General features: G+C 40.7%; 2 protein-coding genes across 4 annotated transcripts in view; one reads left to right on the top strand and one right to left on the bottom strand.

Moving 5' to 3' along the window:
• The first annotated feature begins 4085 nt into the window (after positions 1–4085).
• Positions 4086–26505, top strand: part of CEP95 (centrosomal protein 95) — a 31222-nt gene continuing 8802 nt past the window's right edge. Inside the window, exons 1-16 of one of the 3 annotated variants that reach the window (XM_073310777.2) lie at positions 4086–4214; positions 6344–6472; positions 8837–8944; positions 10856–10969; positions 11863–11971; positions 12491–12603; positions 13728–13865; positions 14364–14578; positions 14782–14848; positions 15670–15734; positions 18395–18525; positions 19123–19255; positions 19841–19955; positions 20759–20940; positions 24165–24257; positions 25319–25469. In XM_073310777.2, the coding sequence (XP_073166878.1) occupies positions 4193–4214; positions 6344–6472; positions 8837–8944; positions 10856–10969; positions 11863–11971; positions 12491–12603; positions 13728–13865; positions 14364–14578; positions 14782–14848; positions 15670–15734; positions 18395–18525; positions 19123–19255; positions 19841–19955; positions 20759–20940; positions 24165–24257; positions 25319–25469 (1885 nt within the window). In that variant the 5' untranslated portion in view covers positions 4086–4192. Of the gene's footprint in view, positions 4215–6343; positions 6473–8836; positions 8945–10855; positions 10970–11862; positions 11972–12490; positions 12604–13727; positions 13866–14363; positions 14579–14781; positions 14849–15669; positions 15735–18394; positions 18526–19119; positions 19256–19840; positions 19956–20758; positions 20941–24164; positions 24258–25318; positions 25470–26505 lie in introns of all 3 variants that reach the window. The other 2 variants (XM_073310776.2, XM_073310778.2) reach the window with 2 other exon arrangements.
• The window catches only part of SMURF2 (SMAD specific E3 ubiquitin protein ligase 2), a 124339-nt gene continuing 111293 nt past the window's right edge, over positions 13460–26505 (bottom strand). The window contains exon 20 of the mRNA XM_073310783.1: positions 13460–13846. Within this exon, the coding sequence (XP_073166884.1) occupies positions 13822–13846 (25 nt within the window). The 3' untranslated portion in view covers positions 13460–13821. The remainder of the gene's footprint in view (positions 13847–26505) is intronic.

Here is a 26505-nt window from a genome sequence, read left to right as displayed (position 1 = left end):
GTTCAGGCATTTTCAGAATTTATGAATATTAAGATAACTGTGATTGTAAATGGTTACTAGCTGTATTCTTCCAACTCCCCTAACAGAACTAGTATACCAGTTCAAAGGTAATAAAAAGTGCACTAGTACACAGAAGTACATATGGGTTTTAAAAACGCACACTGTACATTCCTCTCCAGTCTTTTGTTTGCTGGAGTCCTTTAATCATTTCACTACCTTTTCTACGGTCCTGTACACTCTAGACATTTTCAACCATTATTACTATTTTAAAACAAATTAAACATTGCTTGTGAAGATAACTTTGAGACTGTAACCCCTACTTGCAGACTGATTGAAACAATAACGCTGAGAAGTGTGAATTGCTCCATTGATCTCAAAAGCCCTTCATTTCAAATGGGTGTTAACCCTCAAGCCTCTTATGATAGAATTTAAATAATAATATTGTTAATTATTTCACTGCTGATCATGGTACCCAGTTTATATACTTGTTCAATGTACATATATGTTCCAAATATATAATTTAAAAGGACCTTTTACAATGGAGGAAAGTTGGCTTAGGAAAAGGATGGTTTTATGATGAATGTGTTGGGTTGGAATACGTGAGATGTGGGTTTGCTTCCTGGTTCTATGACAGACTTCGTTTTCCACATTTAATTAATCTCTTAAGTCTTTCTGTGCCTCAGTTTCCTTATCTGTAAAATATAGCTAATAATACTTTCCTACTTCCTAGGTGTGTTTCAAGGATAAATTAATGTATGTGACATTGTTAGGATAACAGCATGATCAGCACTATAAAATAAGATAAGAATGACCATACTGGGTCAGACCAATGATCCATCTAGCCCAGTATCCTGTCTGCTGACAGTGGCCAATGCCAGGTGCTTCAGAGGGAGTAAACAGAACAGGCAATCAAAGAGTGATTCATTCCCTGTCCTCCACTCCCAGCTTGTGTCAAAAGAAGCTAGGGACACTTAGAGAGCATGGTGTTGAATCCCTGACCATCCTGGCTAATAGCCATTGATAGACCTATCCTCCATTGACTTAACTAGTTGTTTTTGAACCTTGTTATAGTTTTGACCTTCACAACATACCTGACAGTGAGTTCCACACGTTGACTGTGCATTGTGTGAAGAAGTACTTCCTTTTATTTTAAACCTGGTGTCCATTAATTTAATTGGGTTACCCCCCCCCCAGTTCTTCCATTATGTGAAGGAGCAAATAACATTTCCTTATTCACTTTCTCCACACCAGTCAAGATTTTATAAACCGCTATCATATCCCCTCTTAGTCATCTCTTTTCCAAGATGAAAAGACCCAGTCTTTTAAATCTCTCCTCATACGGAAGCTGTTCCATACCCCTAATCATTTTTGTTGCCCTTCTCTGTACCTTTCCCAAGTCTAATATATCTTTATTTGAGATGGGGCGACCAGATTGGCATACAGTATTCAAAATGTGGGCATAGCCTGCCAGGGGTGGCTCTACCAATTTTGCTGCCCCAAACAGTCATTGCCGAATTGTGCAGCGGCGGAGCTGCTACCGAATTGCCGCTGCGCCCAGAAGAGCGGCGGAGCTGCTGCCCAATTGCCAATGCGGGACACAGACCGCCGCCCCATTCTGAATGCCGCCCCAAGCACCTGCTTGGAAAGCTGGTGCTGGAGCCGGCCCTGTAACCCGGATTTATACAGAGGCATTATATTTTTTGTCTTATTACCTATCTCTTTCCTAATGATTCCTCATATTCTTTTAGCTTTTTTTGCCTGGATTACCATATCATCTAGGAGCCCCAGCTATGAATCAGGACTCCATTGTGCTAGCTGCTGTACAAAGAACAAAAATATGGTTCCTTCCTCAAGGAGTTTATAAAAAAGCCATATTAGATGCAATATTTGAATAAGCAAAGATATTTGATTTTTCCTTTGCTCCTTCCTGCTTTATGCTAAGTGGTCTGATGTATTAATTTACCAGTTAAGTCATGGTTTTATGGAGTCCTCTCAATCTCCTACTTGCTTATATTGAAACCCGGATTTTGTACCAGTTTCAATATAATTGGCTTTTCTGGTTTGCATCTCCCTGCCATTTGTTTGCTCTCACAGCAATAATTGAGATCCCAAATGCCTTTGTCGTTAGCCTGTTTTAAGCATCATATATTATGTGTATTTTGCATTTTAATGAATGGGGCACTCCAAATTCTGGTGTGGCATGGTTTGATGCAATATGGAATTCTGAAAACCCTTAGCCACTGGTTAATTGGTAAACAAATGTGTTTAGGCCACTGGATGTCTCTGCATGGACAAAGCTGGAAACCTGAGGGACAGCAGTCAAGAGAGGTAAGTGTCAGCAGGCAAAACCTCTCAAGCTTTTTCCTGCAGTGATAAGAGTGCCCAACATTCCGACATTCTAGAACAAGTCTTTCTTCCAAGATCAAAAACTTCCCTATGCTTCCTTATCTTCTCAAGCACTCCTGAAGCCCCTGCCCCCTTTAATCCCAGTCCTCTACTGTCAAGAAAAGCCTCTTAAACTAAATCCTTTATTGGCAAAATCCTCCCAGCATTCCCTAGGACAAACTTGACTAAATCAATTACCAGAGCTCTCTCATTTCCCCCCTCCTGCCCCAATACCTCATACCTGCCTTCTCCCCATCTGAATTTGGCCTTGAAGGCCTGAACCCATTAATCTTACATAATACTCTACTTCAGAGTGATTAGATGTAGTACGTCTTCAGCACAATCTGTAGAACTGTTTTTCGTATGCTTTTCTGTTGTTATTCTGAGTCAACATATAGGACTTTTCATATCACACTATGATTATACATTATTGACCTGTAAAATGATGATTGTTGCTTTATACATAAGACATAGCTGCTGCTTCAAAGAGTTTAGAGTGAAGATAGACAATGGACAAAGGAAAGAAGAAGGAATAAAAACAGTGAGATGGAGCAATGCTGTGTATTACAGAGGGTTTTTGTTTTTTGGTTTTTTTTGGCACTAGAGCAATTGGAAGGAGTAAGAATTTGTGTTCCACCCGTTTAACATTTCTGAGGACAGGACTAACAGTTCCACTCACACCCATGGGGTGGAGGAGACCCATGTCTCTCTCCAGAGGGTGTCCCCTTGGGTCCTGGAACACCTGTGTGGCTCGCCCTGTGGGCACTAGCATACCCTGCATTGCTGTCTCTCGGAGCAGGTGCTAGTGCTCATCCCTCTGATATGACCCTGTTACTTTCTCTGGGAGGCTTCCTGTGAGTGCTGGGATATCCACGTTGCTCTCCCCAGGGTGTTCCCTGTGGGCAGTAGGGAGTCGGGTTGCTATTTGTCCATGTTTTCACAGAAGTTTTTTTGAGGTATCTGTCCTGAGAAATCTGAAAGGGTGCTCAGTACACACCCTACCAGCTGTCTAGTTTTATGGGCTCAGGATCATCCTGGATGTCCCATTTTTTTGTACCTCAGAGATGGCAACCCTGCCGAGGACACGCGTGTTACTCTGTCTGGGGTGGGGTGTTTTCTGTGGGTGCTGGGACACCCACATCCCTCTCCCGGGGAGAAGGTGGGGAGGAAAAAAGCTTTTCTGGGACACCATTGTTGCTCTTCTCATTGGGTTTGCTTGTGCATGCCAGGACTTCCCCTATTACTCTCCACAGTATGTGTGTGTGTGGGGTGGAGATCCTATTGTTATCACATTGCCTGAGCTCTCTCGTGGGGTGGGGGCTCCCACGCTGTATTTCTCTACGGATTTGCTCCCGCAGAGTCCGATCGTATAATTAACAGCCCCAATTTACACCCCCCCCCGTGGGGGAGGGGAGGTTGGCCTGCATCACGTGACCCAGCATAAAGCGCTACATCACGCGCGTTACTTAGCGGCGTAGTAGGATCCGCCCCTCTCGCAGTTTCTATAGCGACCGGAGCCGACGCGGCGGCTAAATAACGATAAACGAAATCAGTGTTTAAAAAAACCCGAAACGGTGAAAACATCGGCGAGGCCGGATAGAAAATTAAAAAAAAAAAAATCAAACCCGCTAAAAGTATGAAAAACGGCGAAAGCCCAGCAAGGAGCCCCGCCCCTTCCGGCTCCAGCGTGACCAATCGGTGCGGAGGAAGCGCTGACACGCTATTTAAATATCCTGGAAGGGGGGGGCAGCTGTTGGGCGGTTTGTATTCGCCCGTTGGGAGTTTCGGCTTCGCGTCCCAGGGAACCATGGGCAGCCCTGAGGAGAGAGGTGGGGGGCGTAGAAGGGAGCCCCATGGGCGGGGTGGGGGGCATGGTGTGTGTGTGGTGGCCGGAGGGAGGGATGGGGGGGCTCGCCCTGTCCCCCCCCCAAGCTACTTACCCGGCCCTTTTCACCATAATAGCTGGCTCCTTACTGCTGCCTTTCAGCCCTGAGGTACTGTCTCCAGGGTACAGGCAGATTAAGTGACTTGCCCAGGGTTACAGGGTGAGGCTGAGGTGGGACTTGAACCCTCGTCCCGGGAGTCCCAGGCTAGGGCCCTGTGTTCTCGCCCATCCTTCCTAGCCTGTATACATGGGCTGTGTGGGTAGGAGCCACTGTCTCATTTCTGTGGTAGGTTTTAGAGCTGGGGTGAGTAGCTACCATTTATTCTGGAAAGCTGTGTGGGGCAAGGGAGCGGAGGGAATGGCTTATGTCACAGGGAGGCCTCCCAACTTGTCTTCAAAGTTATGTTTACTTAAAAAATTAAGTAGAGCAGTAAATATCCACCACCTGCCTGTGGTCCTGGCCCCATGCTGGGCTAGGTGGGGGTTGCCTTTTCTCCTATCTGAGCACTGTTTGGTGAGGGCAGTACCTGTAATCTTTCTTGCCCTATGTCCCAAAACAAAGTGACTCCTTTTCTTGTGTTATGACTTAATTACAGTCTCTGAGGCTTTCTCTTTGGTGAGGGATCCCAGATGCCCTCAGTTAACATGTTAATATTGAAAATGAAACAAGTTATTGGGCCATAGCTTAAAGACTAATAAACAACCAAGAAGTATTCTTTAATTTCCTGATGTTGAATGCATGTGAAAATGAAACCTTAGGGTAAGTCTTTTGGGGGGTAAATGTGGCCACGCTTCAGCCAGGGGAGGAGAAAATCACTTCAGGACATCAACCAGCAGGTTCTTGAAGCTCTAGCAAAAATTTGCTTTGCTTACTATCGTTTCCTGAACTTTCTGTTTCATCCACTCTGTCCTGTTACTAGCTAAAAACTACTAGGTGATGCAGAAAACTTTTTGTGTGTAGGGGCAGAAAAGAGGAATATGTGTGTGGTAGCACTGCTGGCAGGGGAGGGAGTTAACTTGTCTCTCCGGACCACTGGTAGACACCCCAGCAAACTTCTGCTCTTCTTCCCATGCTGAACATCTTGCTGTCCCAAGTGACTGCCCTTAAGTTAAAGCTAGCCTTGCTTCTTCCCTGCTCATTTGTGCACTTCCCCTCTACTCTCCCTTTCTCTTCTTCCTTGATGTGACTGGAAGGCAGCACACTTATTGCATTTCACATCAGGGTCTGTTGGTTGGGACCTGTTAGTCTGCTCCTTTCCTCAAAGTTGGATGGAAATCAAACTACCCAATTTTCATAATACAACAGCTGCTACATCCCAAGTCCCATTCATGTTCTAATATCCCATCTCCATCTGTATGCTAAAAAATATCTTTTAATATTTATGTAAACAATAATTCCTTCTATATGTTGGCACAACATGAAAAAAATTACATAAAATTACTTGGTGTACTAGGCCAGTAGACGAAGTTTGTCCTGCACTCTTTGATGTGATGTTTGCAATGTATGGATTGTGTTGGGATTGGGGAAAATGAGCATTATTGGCAGCTTTTGCTCTGGCTTCTGAAGGAAAAATACAAAAAACTGGCCTGATCCATTAAGCACTCTGGACACATCTATCCTTAAAATTAATGGGAATTCTGTATGTGGATGGCTTGCAGGATCATTGCCATAAACTTCAGATCTCTAATAGAAAGAAACAAATTCTTGTATTGTTTAGTTAATAACAATAGAATTTTTTGAATTGTCAGATCAAGGGTCATATTAAATTTAATTGTCCTTTATTGTTCTGCCCAAATATCAAATAATACAGTTTTCCATATCAAATAATACAGTTTTCCATAATGAAAAGCAATTTGGGTGACAAAGGGCTGTCTTTCACTCCTGTCTTTTTCTCCCACTAGTACATAAATAATTTCTTTAGTGTTTAACAGGCATAAAAAGACACTTTCTACTTGCAAAACCTGTTACATGAGCCTTTAGCTGATCGTCTCCTTCCATCATACTGTACAGAGACAGGATTTTGTATTTGTTTTCTAGCTAAATCATTTGCATGTTTTAACTTTTTTTAATAGAATGGGTTGATGTCGCCAATGATCTTCTCATGAAATGTCATGTAAATCTGCATGTGACAAAGCTCACAGAATGTGGTGCTAATGTATTTGTTGGACTTTATGAGTCAATCTTGGGAGAAAAAGTACCAGGTAGGAACAGAGATCCTATATCATTACTTATGTCTCTGGTGGCTTTCTTCGTTTCTATAAATGCAAACATATAAATAAACACAATGGTAGTAGGAGAAAAATTATTAATTTCTCAAGTTCTAATAACCCATTTTCAAAAGTAAAATCGCAAAGTAAACTCAGGCCAGTAGAATACTAGCTGTACACAACATGTAAACATATTGTGTAGCTTAACATTCAAACAAACAGGTTTGAAAAATCTAGTGCATACAAGATTGGTGTACTCTTTAAATGTTCCTAAACTACTCAAGTGAGGCCTTGTCTGCAGTAGGATTTAAAGGTGTGATGGTAGCACATGCTATCTGTGTTTTAAAGTTTAGTATGGACAAGGCACACTGCCTCTAAACCATGCTAATCTGGTTAAAAACTTCAGCAGCTTAGTATATGTTAGGATAAGTCTACACAGGAAAAGTGTAAACTCAGGTTAGCTAACTTGAGTAAAATAGCAGCGGAGACACTCTAACTTGGCTTGTATCTGGGGTTAGCAGTTCATATTCAACTCCAGGCTCCCCTCTTGCCTTTAACTCAAACAGCTAACCCAAGTTACAAGCAAAGTTACCATGTCATTGTTATTTTAAATGAGTTACCTAACCTGAGTAAAGAATGTTTTGCTGTCAAAAAGACAGACCCTTAAAAGCCTTATCTACCATGGACTTTCAAACATGTTAAAGATGTTTTAATACGCCTCTTATCCTATTCTAGACAAGGCTGCTGTAGTGCTAGAATTTGGGAATGAAGTTGCTGGGTGGAAGGTACCAGCAGGACAGCTGTCTGTTACAAAATCAAATACATATAATCTTGTTCAATTCTGTTCTACCGACCTTCTGTGATGTAAGCCTCCTATCATGAATTTTATTACAAGATTCAGGTGGGATCATGTTACAAACTATTTCTCCCTCCCCTCCCAAATTTCATGCTTATAACAGAAGTTTTTCTTAAACCAGAGCAATGGAAAAATTACTGTAGTGTGGGGCTGTTGGCATTGCTCTACTTTCTATAGTGGATGTAGCTTATAACACTAATCCCAAACATAACCAAGGTTCATTGGTATTTGGTAATTTGCCATACCAGTACCAGTTTGGGAGAACCATTAGTTTTGGAAGAATTTAAGCTTTCATGTTTTGTTTTAAGTTGCTTATCCGTTCTTTATTGATGTGAAGAAAACAAAGAATATGACTCAATGCAGTGTTGATGTGGGCCATCTCTACTGTAGGGCTTTTGCTGGCATAGCAATGTAGTTAAGATTGTGGGCTTTTAGCCATTTTTCTTTGCCAACAAGAGCCCTAATGTAGACACAGTGCTTTTGCTGGTATAGCTTATTATTTTGCTTGCTGCTGAACTGGTATCATCTATTGTGGTAAAGCACTCTTGTTTGTTTGTTTGTTTTTGTCAGTATGAGCTGGAGTTATGTTAGCAAACCATCCTCTACTGATGAATCTTTTCTAGTGTAGACCAGGCCTTGAAGGGCCTACAGACAGGCTAAAACCATAGCTCTGAAAAGTAAGAACTGGTCCAGTTCATCTGAATGGAATGCTAATGCTGAATCATATCCTATTCTATTCAAATGTTTTAGTATTACATATCTAGAATGTGATTTTTTTTTTTTTAAAAGCACTAAACCTCTGCCAAACTCCTGTTCAGATCAATGATAAATCTCCCATTGACTTCACTGGCAGCAGAACTAAGCCAGTGCTGAGCAATTTTGTATGTAAACCTTTTTTACTCTGGGGTAAACTACAAATGTTTTGGGGAATGTCCAGACTAGCTTTTACAAAGGTGTTAACTGCTTTAACTGGCAATCAAATTTGAGGTTAAAAAAACATCTTAATGAAGACACGCTCTGAAGCCTGTTAATCCAAACTAATTTTAAAGTGTTTAAAAACTGGTTCATGTAACACCATTGCTGGTATAGTACAGAAGAGAGAGACCTTAAACAAAATACAACAAACTCTAGTCAAGATCCCAAAATTTAAATTGTTTTTACGTTTTCCCATTGTACTAAAAGCTGAGAGAAAAATACTACTTTATTCAATTTTATCTTCTAAGTCAAGTTTCATAACTGAATGCAGATGCATGTGAATTATAACCAGTGGCTCTTTATCTGTTTATGTATTTGAGTGCACGCTCTGTGCTTATATGCAGTAACCATTGAATTGTTTTCCTATGACAAAATGACAATTGGGTTTCCCACCCTTACTTTACACAATCTTTGCATTTAACTTCATTGCAAATAAACTAGAAACAACTATGCTGCTTTTAGGGCCTACACACAACATTATCCCCTTCAAGTAGACTGTAGTATGATGTAATGCTTCTTCTTTGTAGATTTCATAGCCTCTCCCAAAAGCCAAGAGGATGATGCACATAATGTGCAAGCAGTAATAGATTCTCTGGCATTGGACTACTTGCAGGTCAGCTTGTCTCACATCACTGGTGAGTACTTACAGTCATAGTCAACAGAAATGAGGAGTATACATGTGTGATTGAAAAATACCTAAGACCTTACTTTCAACTTACTTTTTATAAGCAAGGATCTGATCTTTCAGAGTGTTTCCATATCTGCATGCAAAATTGTGCATGTGCAATGAGTTATGCCCAAAAATAGTCTTGGTCTGAAAACTGGGCCATCAATTTAGAGAACAAGCAAATAACTAAAAAATTAGATTAAAGCACCTAATTGGATTTCATATGTACTGTATTGCAGTGTAGAAAGTAGTAAATCAACGTTGAGGTTATTAGTTTTTTACCTTGAAGCTACCAGTTGGATTGAGAAACTGCAGACATCTAATTACTCCTAGTGGAATATATAGCAGTTTTTATCTTGTTTTCTGCATCAAGTCACACTCTTCCACTCAGCTGGAACAATGTTGTGGTTGGCTGTGTCAGGGTGTATGAGAAGAGTCTTTTCCCTTCTCACCTTGGAAACAGTAGAAGAAGCCTTGAATGTGTGATTGGGGGTATAATTGCCATACTTGGCAACAGAGGAGAAACACATTGTGGTGGTAAACACTTGGACTCGAACAGATACTTAAACAGACAAGTCAAGATGAACTGTCTAGCTAATAGGTAGTTGTGTACGTTTGAATCTGTTCAAAATATGAATATTTGTACTAATTCAAGTGAGAAATAGCCAATATGGTCTCAAATTTTATTTAATTTAAAATTGATTTTAATTGGATGTTGTCAAAGTAGTAAATATATTTGCTATGACATTCATGTTACAATGTGAATTTTTATAATAGTTATTTAGATATTTTAATTGTCTAAATTGAAATCCCAGGGTTTTTTGAGACCTTCCATTTTTAAGCCTGTCATTTAATCTTACTTGAAATGAGTCCCAATTTAAGAATTTTTTTACTGAACAATGTATCTTGAAATAAAAACCAGGTCAATCTCTTAACAGTAACAGTGCTAACAAACATCCTCAGTGAAATACTGAGGGAATAGTTCAAATTCTGGTTGCAATTATACATTAATACCCATCTGGATATTTGGCTTGCTCTGAAGATTGACATTTGTAAAGGAGATTGCAGTATTGCTTGTGACTTTTTGTAAATAACTGGAGTGTATCTAAGTCCTCTGAAATCTGAGCCTACACAGTGATTATCAGTTTTGTGCTGGGTGGGACACGTTGAAGACTTGGGTTTTTAGGGGCTTCTACTCTGGCTAGCGAAAACCAATAGTATCGTATAAATAACTGATTCCCTAAAAAGGGAGGATGGAACCTTCTCCTCCTAACAGCATCTCTTGCTGACTGGTAGGTATGTCTACAGAGTATTGCTGATATTTTTGAAAGACTCCTACATCCTGCCTTCCCAGCTAATAGTTGGTTTGTGCAGTAGCAGGTATGTATGAGAATCCTACCAAGTTCCCCAACAAACTGAAGGCAGGAATCTTTCATTAGTTTCATATTGACTATAATACTACCTGCTGAACCAGCTACGAAGTGTAGGCAAAGATCTCAACAGCCTGCTCTAGCAGATGTTTACCCTGTAGAAACTGGATGAACTGCTAATGTGACTTTCACTAGACTAAGTATGCAGCGTGTAATATTGATGTCTAGTATGCTCCATGAAAGCTGATGAAAAGTGTCAGTGAGGTTAGGCTTTGAATTGTTGGAACAGAAAATGTACAATTTCAGGATGTTTGCCACCTACCTTAAAATATGTTACAGAAATAAACATCCAACAGTGACCCAAACATCTAACTCTGGCTAAATTTTTTCTGAGTTGATATCTGTATGTGCATTTCTCTGAACAGATTTTCCAAGATTTTGACACATTTTTAAAGTTGAATTTTTTTTCTCTAAGCTCTAATTACTAATTCATAGTAACCTCTGTTAAGGAGAGAACGTTGTGAAAGGAGAGAGAGAATCTATCCGAAATCTGTTAGAAATATTTGATGGCCTGCTTGAATATCTTACAGAACAAATCAGTGAAACGTCTTCTCGGAATGGGGGTGAGTAAATAGACTAACAAAGGTATCTCAGTTCAAGATGATATGTGCTGCTGCTGCTTATTATGATAGACTGTTTATCTTGCCTGCATACCTCCTGTGCTACTATTAAGCTACCATACTGAAGCGTAAGTTCCGCCTTCATATATACACCATTCTTTGTATGTTTAAGGATGGAATAGGCTCCTAGTATTAGATTAAGTTTGCCCTCCCCCGATTAGCAACTATATTTTTGAGGAAGCCCATAGCCATTTAGTATCATGTATGGAAAATAGACTTTGTAGACCTTGTTCTTACAATACCTAAGATGAACAGGAGTGTTTGCAATTAAGCAGGTTTTTGCTGGGATTTAAAACTTTGCTTGCAATGTTTGTAATCTAAACATTGCAGGAAAGCAAGGGATTGAAACTGATCACAAACAGAAGTGGAACTTAATCTATTTTCATTTCCCAAGTTTTGTACTTATTGTTCCATTTCGTTCAGTAATCCTGGTGAACAGAAAGTTTGGATTTAAAATCTTTTAGTTTCGGTAATATACGGTAATAAAAGGTGAAGCCTTTTTTTAAAAAAAAAAAAAAAGGGCTCCTTTAACATGGCTCTCTTGTGGCAGAAACCATCTCCTAACAACTTTATGAATTAGTGTGAAAGTGTTAACATTTTCTCTAAACTTACCACTGAAGCTTCTATTGAATAAGGTGCATGTGGAAGTTGTTATATTAATATAAACTGTACTGTTAAACCAAAATATACAAACCTGTTCAGTATGACAGTTTGACAGTATGTTAAGTCTAAAATTGCCATTTCTGTCAAATTATTTCTTGTGATATTGGCAGTAATACCCATCCTGTGTGTGTGGTTTTTCTTGAAATTAACAAATGAATTTTGATTATAAACAGATGAACCTGACCAGCTAGCTAACAATGACATTCAAAGGGTGCTTCAAGAGCAGCTGGAAGGTGACCTGAAGGAACCTGTGCCACCTCTGAAACTTCCATCAGTTGCCGAGTAAGACTGGTTCTGAATGTTTTAAAGTTGGCACAGTGACTGTATTTTTACATATCTATAAAGTGTCTAGCATGTTCATACAATGCAAATAAAAAAAACATACTTAGTAAAAGCATCAAATGGAATGCTTGGTCATCTTTGGGGAGCAAGAGATCTAAAATTTGGATCAAGTATGTGTTTGCATTGCAAACCCTTAGACAACTTGCAGTTTTAAAATTTTTTAATCCACCTTTAATGGTGAATCTGTACAGTATTGAGTTATGTTCCAAACTTCCATTGTCATCTCAGTGCATGCTTTTTAATTTAAATTGCTGAGGCTTAGTTAATCAATTGTACTACATTTATTTTCATGATTTTTTTTTTAAATTAGCTTACTTTGAAACTGATCATACTCCTCTAAAAAGTAAAGGCCAGCTAACTGAAGATGTAGAGTTAGGATTCATCTGCAGCTCCATCTTGTGGCCTAGGCAAGCAAAGACTGTTATTGCTAATAGATCTGCTGCGTTGTGTTCCTCTTAGGTCTTCCCCGTCAGATATTTTTGTCCCATCTTGGGAGGTAGAAGGATCAGAATCTACTAGTGAATTAATCAGACTTGGGGACACTGCACATTCATTTTCTCTAAGAAAGGAAGGTGAGTTTAAAATATATCTTTAAGAGTGTTCTATATGGACATGTACTCTTCTAGCAATCAAACATACGCTGTCAAAAGTGCTTAGTATTTTTAAATGTATGAAGGGAGTGGGGAACATGCTTGTAAAGCAAAAAGCTTATAGCTCCTTTTGTTTTGAAGGTTCCCTAATGTTTCAGCTTGTATATGGTTAGCACAACTGAGATGAAGCCACCTCTGGGGCAGATAGGGAAAGTCAACTGGCATAAAGTACCCTGCATAACTGTAGGTCGGAGAAAACCTAGGTCAGGAGAAATCTTTACTCTTACAAGTAACACCAGTGGATTTTGAATAATTGCCAATAGCAGATGGATACTCTTATATTATAGTTCTTATTTCACAGATGGAACTGCATGGTACCCAGTGTACTTATGTCAAGATAAGGTGATCCTGCTGAGATGGAAACATCTGGTTCCCTAGAGTTTAGGGGTTTCAAACCTGATTTAGAGTTGACCATTATCTATCCCTTCTGGTTGAGGGTTTTGTCTAAAAAAGGACTACATAGCAAAACAGTGTGAATTAGACCCAGTTCACGAGGACATGAAAGCATAACTGGATGGCCTCAGACTATCTCAGTATGAAATGTAAAATTGTAACAATGTTGCTTCAAGACACAATATGTAAACCTAGTAATGAATTATTCTTTAAGCTAGCTTACAGCAAACAGTTGGTAGGAGTCTGGGCAATTCAGAAACATTCTTTAAGGGAACCAGATGGCTTAGGGAATTGGTAATAGGAGCCACTTAAATTGGGCTCATTCTGAACACCAATAGGATTTTTGTTGATAATTTCCTTTGCAAAGCGAAGGACTGAATGGGTACTGAGGCTGACTTATCTTTCCCCTACAATAGTAGCTGAGCAAATCTGTGAGTAAAAGTTTTGTAGCATACTGTGATGGATAAATACAATTCCTAGAAGTATTACTACTTCCCCCTGCAACATTCTGCTGTCCCTATAGCAGTGAAGAGCATCAACTGCTAGTTACTAATTCAGTCCAATATGAACACTGTCTAAACACAGAGCCAATAGTAAAAATGCATTTAATTATTTAAACATAAGTTTAACCTACTTTCAAAAATCATTTCCAGAGTTCCAGCTCCCTGAAATGTTGCCGGCAGAGAGAGAGAGGTCTAAGGAGATCAAGGAACCTGAAGACTCTGGGGTTACTGTGGCATCATCTACTCAGCTTTCCAGCAGCAGAAGAGCACTTGTAAAAGAGAGGGAAGGTGAGTGAAATTCTGACTTTCTGAGAAGTACCTTAGAAATTCTTTAGCCTTCCTAGTTCTGTTGGCAGTAATCCTCACAGCCATGGATTTGAGACTAGGAATACAGTAGCTGACAAAAGAAGGCTTCTTATTTTTTTATCTAGAGTTACTTCTATAAGTAGTTCTTGTCCTTTCTTCCTTATTTCAGTTTTGGAGGAAATTTGAATGGTCTGACACCTGATAAATCAGAAAACGCAGATGTTCATATGACTGTTCAACTAACTTAATGCTAAATTATCAAATCAGTTCTTCTCTCTAATTAGTTTCTCACACCCAAAATCCAAATTCTGCAGCATGCAACAAAGATGGAAGTTACTGTCAATGTCTATGTGTACTAAACTCTAAAATGATTGAGGAGTAACATGCTTATTCAAAGATGATGCTGAATGAAAGTGTCCAGCTGGCATTTTTGTTAAATGGATTAATTGAGACTATAAACTTTGCATATTTGTCTTTAAGGATCAATGGATTCTGTTAATTCCACTGAATTTCTCAAAGAGAGTTTGAGTTCCAGTGCTAAAAAACTTGGGGAGCCCATACGCCCAGCTATTCCTTTGCAACCACCATATCAGCCTCCTGAACCCAGGTCTCATTATTCAATGGGAAGGGAATACCAAAGCTCAGCCAGACAGTCCCCAGGTTCGGCTAACAGTCATGGACTTGAAGCTTCTGTTGTAAGTGAAAACCTCTTACTTGGTTTTATTAGTAAATATCTTCAGCTTTTCTCTATTGCATTTCTAGAATGGAATTAATGAGTTATCTATCTGGACTGTATCTCCAAATGGATTATTAATCTATGGCCTTGTCAAAACATTCCTATTCAGCAGGAAGAATACTAAATTGTTAATTTAATATGCATTTTTACTTCTCTTTGCAGTTTACAGAACCACTTAGACAGGAGTCAACTACTTCTGATACTGTTCCTCTGTCGAGACTCGCCCCTGGTAAGAACAAGTTGTGCTTCATATTAACTGTTTCTAATGGAGTGCTAAATATTGGTGCTTGTTGTTTTGAATTCATCTTATTGGCATTGGGGGAAACATTGTTTTGAAAACCTTAATCTGTGTTTTGCTGTTCAAACCTTACTAAATTCACATTTCTTAACAGATGTGAGCAAATCACTTCTATCACAATGTCTGCCAGGGGAGTGAAAATAGGTCATAGTCAAAGAGGATTTATTGTGCTGAGAAGTAAAGTGTGTCCATTGCTCAACTGTTTTTTTCCCTTTCCCTTCCCTTCCCCCCCGCTCCAGTTAATCCATTTAAGCTTTGTCTGTTTTACAGAAACTCAGTAACAAAAGGTGCAGCTGACCTGGTGCAGAATAAACTAACTATGAATGTAGCCTAAGACAAACTGTTAATCCATTCCAGAAAGCATGGTTAAACCCTCCTAGTATATACAAGACTTCATTTTAAGTGCTTATTTTCTAACTTCTCTGTTGCCTTGGAGACACTGGCTACTTTTCCAGTTTCCATAGCATCACCCTCTCAGATGACAGTCCTGAAAATTCAAAGCCTACAAGAAATTCTCCTTAAATTTAAAAAATAAAAATAAAAATCCATGTGTGCATGCCATAACTGAATAGCCACACACCTAATTACGGTCTTCCTTCCCCTATTGTTTTACACTTCTTTTGACAAATAGTTTGTAAGCTCTTTGAGCCAGGGTCCATGCCTTTTTGTATTTGTTCTGTAAATCACTAACTACACTTGAGTGCTATGTAGAGAATAAATAATCCAGTAAACACTGCTGTTTCTTTTGCCAGTTTCTCCAGTTGGAGATAAGGCAGTGTCAAAAGATGTGCGAAACGGCACAGATGATGTGGCTAAGGTAACTATGACTTTCCACTATTTGTAAAATCAATATATGTTTTAGGCAGAGTTGCTGTAAACCTGCATACATGGAATTTCCCTACAATTGTGCAGGGGATTTTTGGTATTCCTACTACCTTGCAGAAATGAAGCTTTCCTCTTAAACTTGTTGCTGCTTTTCTTTTCAAAACCTTGTGAATGTGACCTGATGCAGTGTTGACTTGGTGTGTCTACAGGCAGATTGTAAACTACACTAGTCATTTCTCAATGGGATGTTAGCACTTCCTGATGATGTAAACACTGACATTTATATTGTTGATCAGTTCAGCAAAAGCACCCAGCTACTACATATCAGCTGGATTTATCTAAAGATGTTTGGGAAGAATATTTTAACTTCCTCGTTGCCTAGTATCTTACGATATTGGTCACACCCCAGAGTCAGGTATCTCCAGAAAAATGTGACTTGCCTGGGTTTCAACAGAGGATTTGCCTCAGTCAGCGACCTAGCCAGACTACTTCCCCCTCCTTTCTGTCCTTGCATTTGCCCTTTGGAACAACTGGATAATTCAGAAGCCACAAACTGGTTAGCAGATTTCATTCCACTCAAAGGGCCTGCTGGGGAGCAGGTCCTTAGGAAACTAGCTGAGCAGGAGAAGTTTACTTGCTCCATAAAGCACTTCTTGGCTGGTTGATCACCAAAAATGGCTGAAGCCATTGTGGTGCTGACCTACTACTTGGCAACATGAGAAGATAAGCTTTGATGGGAGGTGAATAGGACTTTCAGAATATAGTGGATTTCACTTCTAACTTAACCAACAAACCTTTGTTTTTAGTCTTACTATAACCAGATCAGCCAACTTAACATTGCAGTTCTAGGCTTTTACCTTCGGCTACGACAAGGGTTACTTGCAGGACAGTGAGTATGTTTTACAGTGGAATTAAAAACCTGTGGCTGGCCTATGCCCATTGACTCAGGCTTATGGGGCGCAGGCTAAGAGGCTGTTTAATGGCAATGTAGAGAGGTGGGAGGGTCCCAGAACTTGGACATCTACACGACAATTAAACAGCCCCTCAGCCCAAGCCCCGTGAGCCCAAGTCAGCTGTCATAGACATAACCTTAGTCTCTGGACTCTTCCCAAAGCAGTCTATAACTCTTCCCTTCACGCTGCTGTGGCTGAGCAAAAGGAGAAGGTAATGAACTTAGATACATGCTGATCAGTGCACTAAACATTGATAGCCAATCAGTTTTTTTTTTCCCCTTTATAAGTGGAAAAGCTCTTGTGCCAGGCTGTCAGTCTACAGACTATTTGCTGTAAGATGTATGTCTGGCTAGTGATCTGGACTAGTCTGGTTAGTGGTAAATGATGCAACTACTTGCCACCAAGAGGATATAGACAACAGCTAGATGTTGTGGTAATATGAACCTATTATCTGCCACTGATTAAAGGCAGATAACATCTGCTGACTTTTCATGTCTCAAACTTTCTAATAAAGTGAAACACGTTCTTAAATGTGCTCAAAATATGATTGCAAGTCAGAGGTCCACTGGGTATTTTGAGCTGGAATATGCTTGTGGGCTCTGCAAGCCTCCTTAATTGTGGCAGGAGAGGGAATAAATGGTGGTCCTCTCCCAAATACCATCCACTTGGGGCATCAAAATGAGACCTCACTCACGGTGAATGCTGCAGCTATGAGATCCCTCTCTTTTGTGTTGGTTAGGGAAGAACTAGGAAATGTTGTTGACGCTTAACTCAGAGATCCAGTGATCATTTAGGAGTTGCAGAGATGAATGGGGAAGTTTACAGCTCTCAGCTACTGTTTGAGGCTGAGTAGAAATCTCTCCATTAGATGCCTTATGTTCACATTTGAGATTATTTGTAACCCTAAGAGATAAATGAATCCAACTTGTGTGGGGATTTCTAACTAAACTGATTAACTTAATTTGGTGCACCTATTATGCGTAAACAAGCCCTAAACTTCTATCTGTTTAAAACTGGTTATGTTGGTTTAGATTGCATCTGTAAATTTGACGCAAGCTAAACCGCTGAAAACCAGGTTTAAACAGGAGTGACACTTTCACCAGTTTACCAAGATTGGTATAAATGACACTTGGTTAAACCAGTAGGAAGTTGTAGGTCAGGCTTTTTAAATAGGGGCTGAAGTTCTTGATAATAAGATAGCAGTATGGCATACTGCTATGTCTCTGACTCTATATACCTACTCAGTCTGAGCCCTAAGTTAGTTCTGTTGTGGTCTCAATGGTTAATTGTTGAACAAACTTTTGTGTTGAGGATTAAGTGAATAGCCTCTTTATGTGCTTTGGAATTAGTTGTTCCAATAAACAAATATTTCAAATGTCAAGAAATCACTTCTCTAGCTCTTGTCCGATGGTGACACTTGACCAGATTATGTGGGTACTTGAAGTCTCCCAGTATTTCAGTTTTATTAGACTTAACTGCCTTTTTGACTTGATTTAACACTGACACTCAACACCCTTTTCCTGAGCAGGAGGCTGGCAGTATAACTCTATCATCTGATTTTATGATTTGAGATGTGTGTTCATACAGACTCTCGTAGGTGGTCTTCTTCATGCCAGAAATTTGCTGCATAATCTACGGAACCTTTGAGCCTTTCACTGAAAGTTCATAATTTGATCTTGTCTCCTCCCTTCTCTAATAGGCTCTTGATGTGGATGCCTCACATACATCAACTATCTGCTTACACCAAGACATCTCACCAGGCACTGACCAGGTAATATCAGTAGCACGAATCACAAAACCTGAAACAAGAAGTCCGTCTAGTGGAAAAAGGTAAGTCAGGTTTTTTTATACTGAAGGAGTAGCTGAGGCTTTCACTGCTCGCTTTCTTAAACAGGGCCATTCACTTCTTGGCTGCTGCTCAGAATCCAGCCTAGGTAACAACCAAAGCTGGTTGGTGCTAGTGGCAGAGTGAGAGGTGTAGACTTAGGTGAAGATCTAGAATATCTTTATTCCCTTTAACAGTGGCCTTTTAACTCAGATCTTTCTTCTTACAGAGAAACCCATTTCTAAAACAGATGCAAATAAAATATTTTGTAAGAATCTGTTCTTGGTATCTTGTTAGGGGGGAAAATGTTCCAAATACTCCTAAAAAGGCTTGAGCAGCCAGAGGAGGCTGGGACTTCTGATTCTTATAAACACTCACTGTACAACTAGGGGAAATACTGCTATAAATGCTTAGGTGAATTCTGTCTCACAAGATCTGTTTCTATAAAATTTTCTAATCCCATTTAAAACAAAAAAGGTGAACTGAGTTCTGGATCTGTTAAGTAATGGTAACCTTTGACCATGAATCTTTGTTGAGACAAAAATGAAACCTTAGTGGTACGTGTCCGGGTTTTTTTAAACAAAACCTTTCTTTTTTAGCAGATATGAAAATTTTATCACAAATTCATTTGGAGAGGAGCCCCTTTCCTGCAGAAGGGCAAAGGATAAATTATCTGAGCAAGAGCTGCATGAAATGTCAGAAAAACTCTCTCGCAGGTTAAATGAACTAGATTTAGTAAGTGGGAATCCATTCTTGATAGTATTTTGGAATTTATCTAGCATTTGTAACAAGTGTATGAAGCCTAACTAAAATCTAGGGAATCAGGTCAATCTTGGTAGGATTAACAGATATATTAAATTTCTAAAGGAATTTAAACACCTAAACTGTATTCAATGTAAAAGAATGGAAGATGCTGCAGAAATAATCTTAAAGAAAATGAGTTATTTCATCTTGGATTAGAGAAATGTTGGTGACAGTGCAAAATATGCATTAATAGTCACTTAATAAAATACTACTGCTTGGTTCAGGAGAAATACTAGGATTACTAATAGTTGGATATTACACAATAGTGTAGTTTATACTGACATTCTGAAATTCTTGTACCACTGTTAAATCTATAGTAGTATGTCTTTTTTTTGCTTAGCTTGATATTTCTTCAATGTGTTTCTATTTAAATTCCCAGTGAAATTCAGAAGGTGAGTTCAATATACAACAGAACTGAAAGGAAATCTACAACTAGTACCTCTAATTTTGTTAAACAATTCTAGACTTTATTAGGATGAACTAATGAAACTGACTAGAATAATCTCTAATCAATAGATGTTAAAGAGAGCTTTGGGTGAGCATCCCAGGGAAGAGATGTTGACAGATGAAGATAAACTGTCTCAGCACAGTGACAGTGTAATGGATTATCGGGGAAGGAAACCTCACCAAGGTAACAATCCAGAGTGTAACTGTTTAAGCACTGAGTGAAGTACAAGTAAAGCTTTCCTTCTCACTTAAAGTTGAAAGTAGAACATAGATTCAGAAGCCTAGCTTCAGCCCTAGATTTATATCATTGGGTGACCTGCCCAAAAATATAAAATCCTGTTAGTAAAGTGTTAACTAAACACCACACGTAAACAGTTATCAAAGCTTCACTAGAAATAAAAAGTGAAGTACACAGAGTAACAAATGAGCGAAGTTCAGAATGCTACTCTTGACCATACTGTGAGGGAGGGAAGTACTGAAAAATGGGTCTGTTACCTTCCTATAACACACTATAGATGTCCAGTTCTAATATATAACAGTGTTACATCCCTTGTCTTTAACTTGTGATAATCATATTATGTAAACAATGTACACTGAGAAGGGTTGTAACACTGTTATATGGCTTGATCCAGTCTACAGGTGCTAGACCAAACCATGTTATAACATAGCTCTGACACTAACTTCCATAGCAGGCCCTAACATTGAACCGTCTTAAAATACGTTTTTGCTGCCTTTTTCTTCCAATTGTGATATCTTCTGGCACTTCTGACTTGCTAAATACATAATTATGGTACGAGCCAGGAGGCTTGGGACAGAGGACTATAAAATAAGGGTATTTGTTTTTAAAAATTACTTTCTTTGCAGAATGCTCCCGTTTAACTACTGGAACATTTGGCACGCTTCTGGATTTAAGTCTATTCACCCTTATAGTTTTTGTTGCTAACTTCTGATACTAGTTATAACAGCATTCGCATCTTTATTTCACAGCCACCCCACATCCCAAAAGATTTCTTAGCAGACCACGGTCCCTTTCTCCATCCCCACCCTCATCCAGGTATCTACCTCGCTCTGAGTTTGAAGATGCACTTCAGAGAGATGCCAGAGGCCAGATGGGGAAAATGCGCAGGCAATTGCAAAAGGAAATGGACCAGAGAAGAATAAAAGCAAAGGTAACTGTTTCTGGGTTGCATTAGAGCTGAATGCCTCTACAGCCTGGTTAGTGGGGCATTTGGCCTATTTTGGGAATTAATTTTATTTTCAGTTTACAGTTGTCCTACTAAGAGGCTGGGTGTAGCAAAGATACAGGCATTAACTCAGCACCTGCGCAGCACTGCCTCTTGCATTTAACACCTACAGCAGTGTGAGCTGTATGCGGAATAGGGAAAACTGGGAACCCAAGGATCTTCACTGTCCATTTACTGCTAACTGACACCATAGTTCTAAGATGTCAATCCTGGTGTACCACAGTAGCCAAAATGAACTTGCTAAAATTGCTTGAGGCTTAATGTTCAGCCCAATACCTTGGGAAATGTTATCAAACTGTCTAAATTATCCTGGATGACTGAATTTTGCTTACTATTTACAGTCCATGGTTTAGGATTCCCCTACATGAAACTTTTTGCCAGCAATGGACATGCATGAACAAGTGGGTTATGGCTCACTTCCCCTTCTGGGGTAAACACTTCTGCTGTACAGTCCTTTGTCTGGGTGAACATCTCTTCCTTTTCTCAGGGGTTCACAATTCACATAGGGCTCTCCTAGTTCTTTGCTCAGTTCTTCTCCAGCCTTTGTCCACAGGCTTGTCCCTTAAGCCCATTCTGCTTAGCAAGATCTAGTCTAGGGGTTGGCAACCTTTTGGAAGTGGTGTGCAGAGTCTTCATTTATTCACTTTAATTTAAGGTTTTGTGCGCCAATAGTACAGTTTAACGTTTTTTAGGTCTCTCGCTATAAGTCTATATATTATATAACTAAACTATTATCATATGTAAACAAGGTTTTCAGAATGTTTAAGAAGCTTCATTTAAAATTAAATTAAAATACTGCTCTTACGCTGCTGGCCTGGGGTTCCGTTCACCTAGGCTGGCAGCAGGCTGAGCGGGGCCTGCGGCCGGGACCCTGTCTGGCAAGGGGCTGGCAGCCAGAACTCCTGACCGGCAGTGGGCTGAGCGGCTCAGCCCGCTGCTGGTCTGGGGGTCTGTCTGCCGGCTCCTGCCAGCCAGGGTTCTGGCTGCTGGCCCTGCTCAGCCCCGCTGCTGGTCTGGGGTCCTGGCCCTGTCCATATAGAGTAGGTACCTACCTTCTCCCTGGTTCTAGCCATGCTCTTCCTCTCTTTGCACTGAGATGAGGGTGGGAGTGGCACTGGGCTGGGGGTGAAGGCGCAGGTTGGGGTGCAGGGTCTGGCCAGGAGCTAGAATGAGGGAGGGGGCTCAGGGTTGGGGCAGGAGGTTTGGGTGTAGAGCATTTACCTAGGCAGCTCCCATTTGGTGTGAGGGGTGCAGGTGGGAGAGTGTGTGCGCACGCAGAAAATCCTGTTTGGTGCTTGGGGTGAGGGTGGGGATGTGGGGGGTGTAAATTGGGACATGGGGGGCTGGGGGGGTGTGAGTAGGGTGCAGGAGTCAAGGTGGGGGGGCTGGGTATTTGTGGGGGGTGCCAGAGTCAGGGCTAGGGTGTGTGGGGGGTGCAGAGGTCAGGGCAGAGGGCTGGCTTTGTGGGGGTGCTCCCAGCCCCCACCCTGAGCAGCTCACGGCAGGGGGCTGGAGGGATATACTGATTCCACCCCCAAGGTTGCTGGAGCAGAGTGTGCGAGCGCACTGCGGCTCCACTTTTCCCTCTCCCCTTCTGTAGCAAGGGCCACCAGCTGATCGGCTGCAGGGAGGGAGGGGCAGGAACCCAGCATGCTGGTGGAAGACGCAGGGGGGAGGGGGAAGCTTGCCTGCCTTGCAAGGAGAGAGAGGGGCGGAGAAGAGCGTCCTGGGCTGGGCAAGATTTTTAATGGCATGCTGCTGTCTGCTGGAGTCCCCAACAGACAGCAGTGTGCCATTAAAAATTGGCTTGCGTGCTATAGGTTGCTGACCCCTGATCTAGTCCTTCCCTAATTTCCTCTTTGGCAGAGATGCTCACAGCACCTCCTGACATCATTGGGCACATTGAGGAAAGTAGGCCTTCTATATGTCCATCATGCCTTCTTTGCAGCCTATAGTTTTCATGATTGCTGGACTACAAGTCCCAGAATCCCTCATCTTTGGCAGAGGCCAAGTCACATGAGTGAGCAGAACTTTAATCCTCTCAGAGGCCCAAGCTTATCGTGTGATGGAGTAGCTTCAGAATTCTCATTCTTAAGAAATGTGAGCCCAAAATTAATATCCCCAATGGGCAACCCAAAATACTGACTACCCCAATGAAGAGCACAGTTTATAGATGCCTAGGTGGAGAAGAGCTTAATCCTTTCATGGTTTATCTACATTACAAAAACAGTTATTGAACATCTTGTGTTAAGCTATATTTTGAGGTCTAAGCTTTGTGTGGGACAGTTAATACTGATCATGAATATTTACAACCGAAGCAACTTTATATTTGGCGAATCTTTTTCACTGGAGATACTATTGCATGACCTTTAGCTGTAGCTAATCAAACTGACCTTGCGCTCTGATGCTGATGGCTGTGCATAGGACACGTTTTACCGTTTTATATGGCCACCCCTCAGACTGTCTATTTTACATTGAAAATGCTCAATGTCCCTAAAGAATTTCATAAAGTCTCTAGCTTACCTTCTTTGGGGTATAAGTTCTGTTTGGGGTAGGGTAACCTTTTAGTTTGATTTTTATTTCAGGTTTTTTGAGGGCCATTATTATGGTGGAAAGTGTTTTTTGTAGATCAAAGTTTTGCATTTCCTAAAGCCTGTTTGATTGTAAAGTCACCTGATCTCATGGAAGTTGGTTCCATATGTGGATCCTCTTGATGGAGAATGCTTTGTCCCAGAGGAATGCAACTGTCTTGACAATTCTTAGATCAAAAATCCAGTGTTCAATGAGGCTGGGGCTTGATCCATAAATTGTTTTGAAGGGAGCCAGTTGAGGAACTTGAGCACCAGTCTGTTCTCATGGTGACCTAGTCCATGGATAACAAGAGCAATTTTTTTTGTTTTAAACAGTTTGTGCATCTTCACATTCATCTTGAGTTAATTACAGTAATTCACACTGGAGATAAATGCATAAACCACTGTGGCCAGGTCCATGTCCGGGAAGAAGGGATAAAGCTTCCTAGTGAGCTAGAGGTGAAAGAAGCCCTTTTGACTCCAACACTAATTGGTTTCATTTATGTGACTTCTTTTGGACTGATTGTCCCCTTTGCAGAGAGTAGAAATTCAAAATGAGTGTCGTCTTTTGTTTTCTAGCTAATGACTAAAGCCTATGAAGAAGAATTAAGAATTTTTGAAGCTAGAGAGAAACTGGGCCTCTCCAAGCTAAAAGCAAAAGCCAGGGAAACGGTAGGTGAAGCTTACAAGAATAAATTAGATGTTTGTTTAAAAAAGTCTAAAAGTTACTCTACCCATGCCTGCTATCCATGCTACATGGATGATGCTTTTTAAATGACATGACCCAATGCTGACCCTGGCTTCTATACTAGTGTAATAGATGCTGTAAACAGCTTTGTTCAGCTACACTACTTTGTGGATATGGTTAGCAGTATGTAATTTTCTAAGGGTACATAGACCCCAAGGTGGGGAGGGGTTTAGGTAGTTAGTAATCCTTACAGAAACATCTCTGAGGGGTTGCACAAGGACCAAGATTCTGGTATTAAGTTTGTCCTGTAGTGAGATACTTTGGCTGGAAGAATTTAAGCCAGCCTGGTAGGCAAGTGGCTAGTTTGTACTGCAGTATTGGAGAATAAGATTTAATAACTTAACACCATTTGGTAGACTGGAAATTCCACAGAAGCAATACTAGTGCCTTGCATAGCTGAAGTAATCGCCTCAAAAGAAACAAGTAGTGAGGGATGTGCAAGGACACCAGGAGAACTCTAGTAAGGAAATGGATTTTTCCCCTAACTCTTGAAGCATTTTTTTTATTTCTTTGCTATTAGAATTAGAGCTGTCAGGGTACAAGCTGTAAGTGCCAAACTGCATTATTGTTTGCCTTTATGTAGCTCTTGCTATGATCATCTTAGATAAGTGAGTAGCATGGAGCTGACAGTGGTTCTCACCACTATTTTATGTGCTGCTGGTGTGTAGCAAGAAAAGGGAGCATGACTGGAATGCCTGTATGCCATGCCAATCTGAGCTGTATTTTCAGTCCTGGGGGCCATTGCAGCCATTCATGGAGCACCCCCACAATTAGGGTTGTGCAAAGGAGAGCTTCAAGCCTCCATTGCACACCATCCTCTGACCTGCATTTGGTGAATTTTTGGCCCTACTGTGAGGGATCTACCTCACTGTGTGCAAACTGCCTTCATAGAGACTCAAACACTACTTCAGTTCTGATATCAAAGCCATATGAACTACCACTCTTCCCATCCCATACCTGTTCTCCATCTGTTTTATATCCTAAGGATCAAGAATACCAAGAAAACATCTTTAAAGAACCTCCAAAAATGCCTCAGCCAGTGAAAGTTTATTCTAGAAAAACCACACCTCGGATTCCCAAACAGAGCCAGTGGATTCCAAGAGGAGGGCTTGCAAAGCCAAAGAAAGCAGCTCAGAGTAAGAACCACAAAACTCTACTTGGTGGAAAACTGGCATCCTGTGAAAGCATCTGGTGAACTCCAAGAATAAAGGCATCTGGCCAACATATACCAGTCAGCTGTAGCATTTTTTCCCCTTATGACCTCCAGATGTCTGGATTTTTGTAATGAAGATAATGCTTTGAAATACACAAACCATTGATACACAGCTCAAACTGTGACCCATCCATTGTTCAGCATGCTGAACAAGTTGTAATGGAAGCAGTGAGTGCAAGCCACATTTTTAGCAGCTGCATGCTGTACATTCATTATATAAATCCACAATCTGAATGGCACCCTGCTACACTGCCTTGGTTTCAGCATGGTTGCAGGGCACTCTTTCCATTAATAAGTGCCCAAGTATTCATAGATAGTAAGGTCAGAAGGGACCATTATGATCATCTAGTCTGACCTCCTGCAACAACGCAGGCCACAGGATCTCACCCACCCACTCCGCAAAAAATCTCACCTCTCTCTGAGCTATTGAAGTCCTCAAATCATAGCTTAAAGACTTCAAGGAGCAGAGAATCCTCCAGCAAGTGACCTGTGCCCCATGCTACAGAGGAAGGCGAAAAACCTCCAGGGCCTCTTCCAGTCTGCCTTGGAGGAAAATTCCTTCCTGCCCCAAATATGGCGATCAGCTAAACCCTGAGCATATGGGCAAGATTTACCAGCCAGATACTACAGAAAATTCTTTCCTGGGTAACTCAGATCCCACCCCATCTAACATCCCATCAGGCCTATTTACCATGAATATTTAAAGATCAATTAATTACCAAAATCATGTTATCCCATCATACCATCTCCTCCATAAACTTATCGAGTTTAATCTTAAAGCCAAATAGATCTTTTGCCCCCACTGCTTCCCTTGGAAGGCTATTCCAAAACTTCACTCCTCTGATGGTTAGAAACCTTCATCTAATTTCAAGTTTAAACTTCCTGGTGGCCAGTTTATATCCATTTGTTCTTGTGTCCACATTGGTACTGAGCTTCAATAATTCCTCTCCCGTATTTAT

The sequence above is a fragment of the Lepidochelys kempii genome, chromosome 14 (genome assembly GCF_965140285.1).
Source record: "Lepidochelys kempii isolate rLepKem1 chromosome 14, rLepKem1.hap1, whole genome shotgun sequence".
Lineage (NCBI taxonomy): Eukaryota > Metazoa > Chordata > Testudines > Cheloniidae > Lepidochelys > Lepidochelys kempii.
The sequence above is the reverse complement of the archived record's forward strand: the minus strand, read 5'-3'. Positions and strand labels throughout refer to the sequence as shown.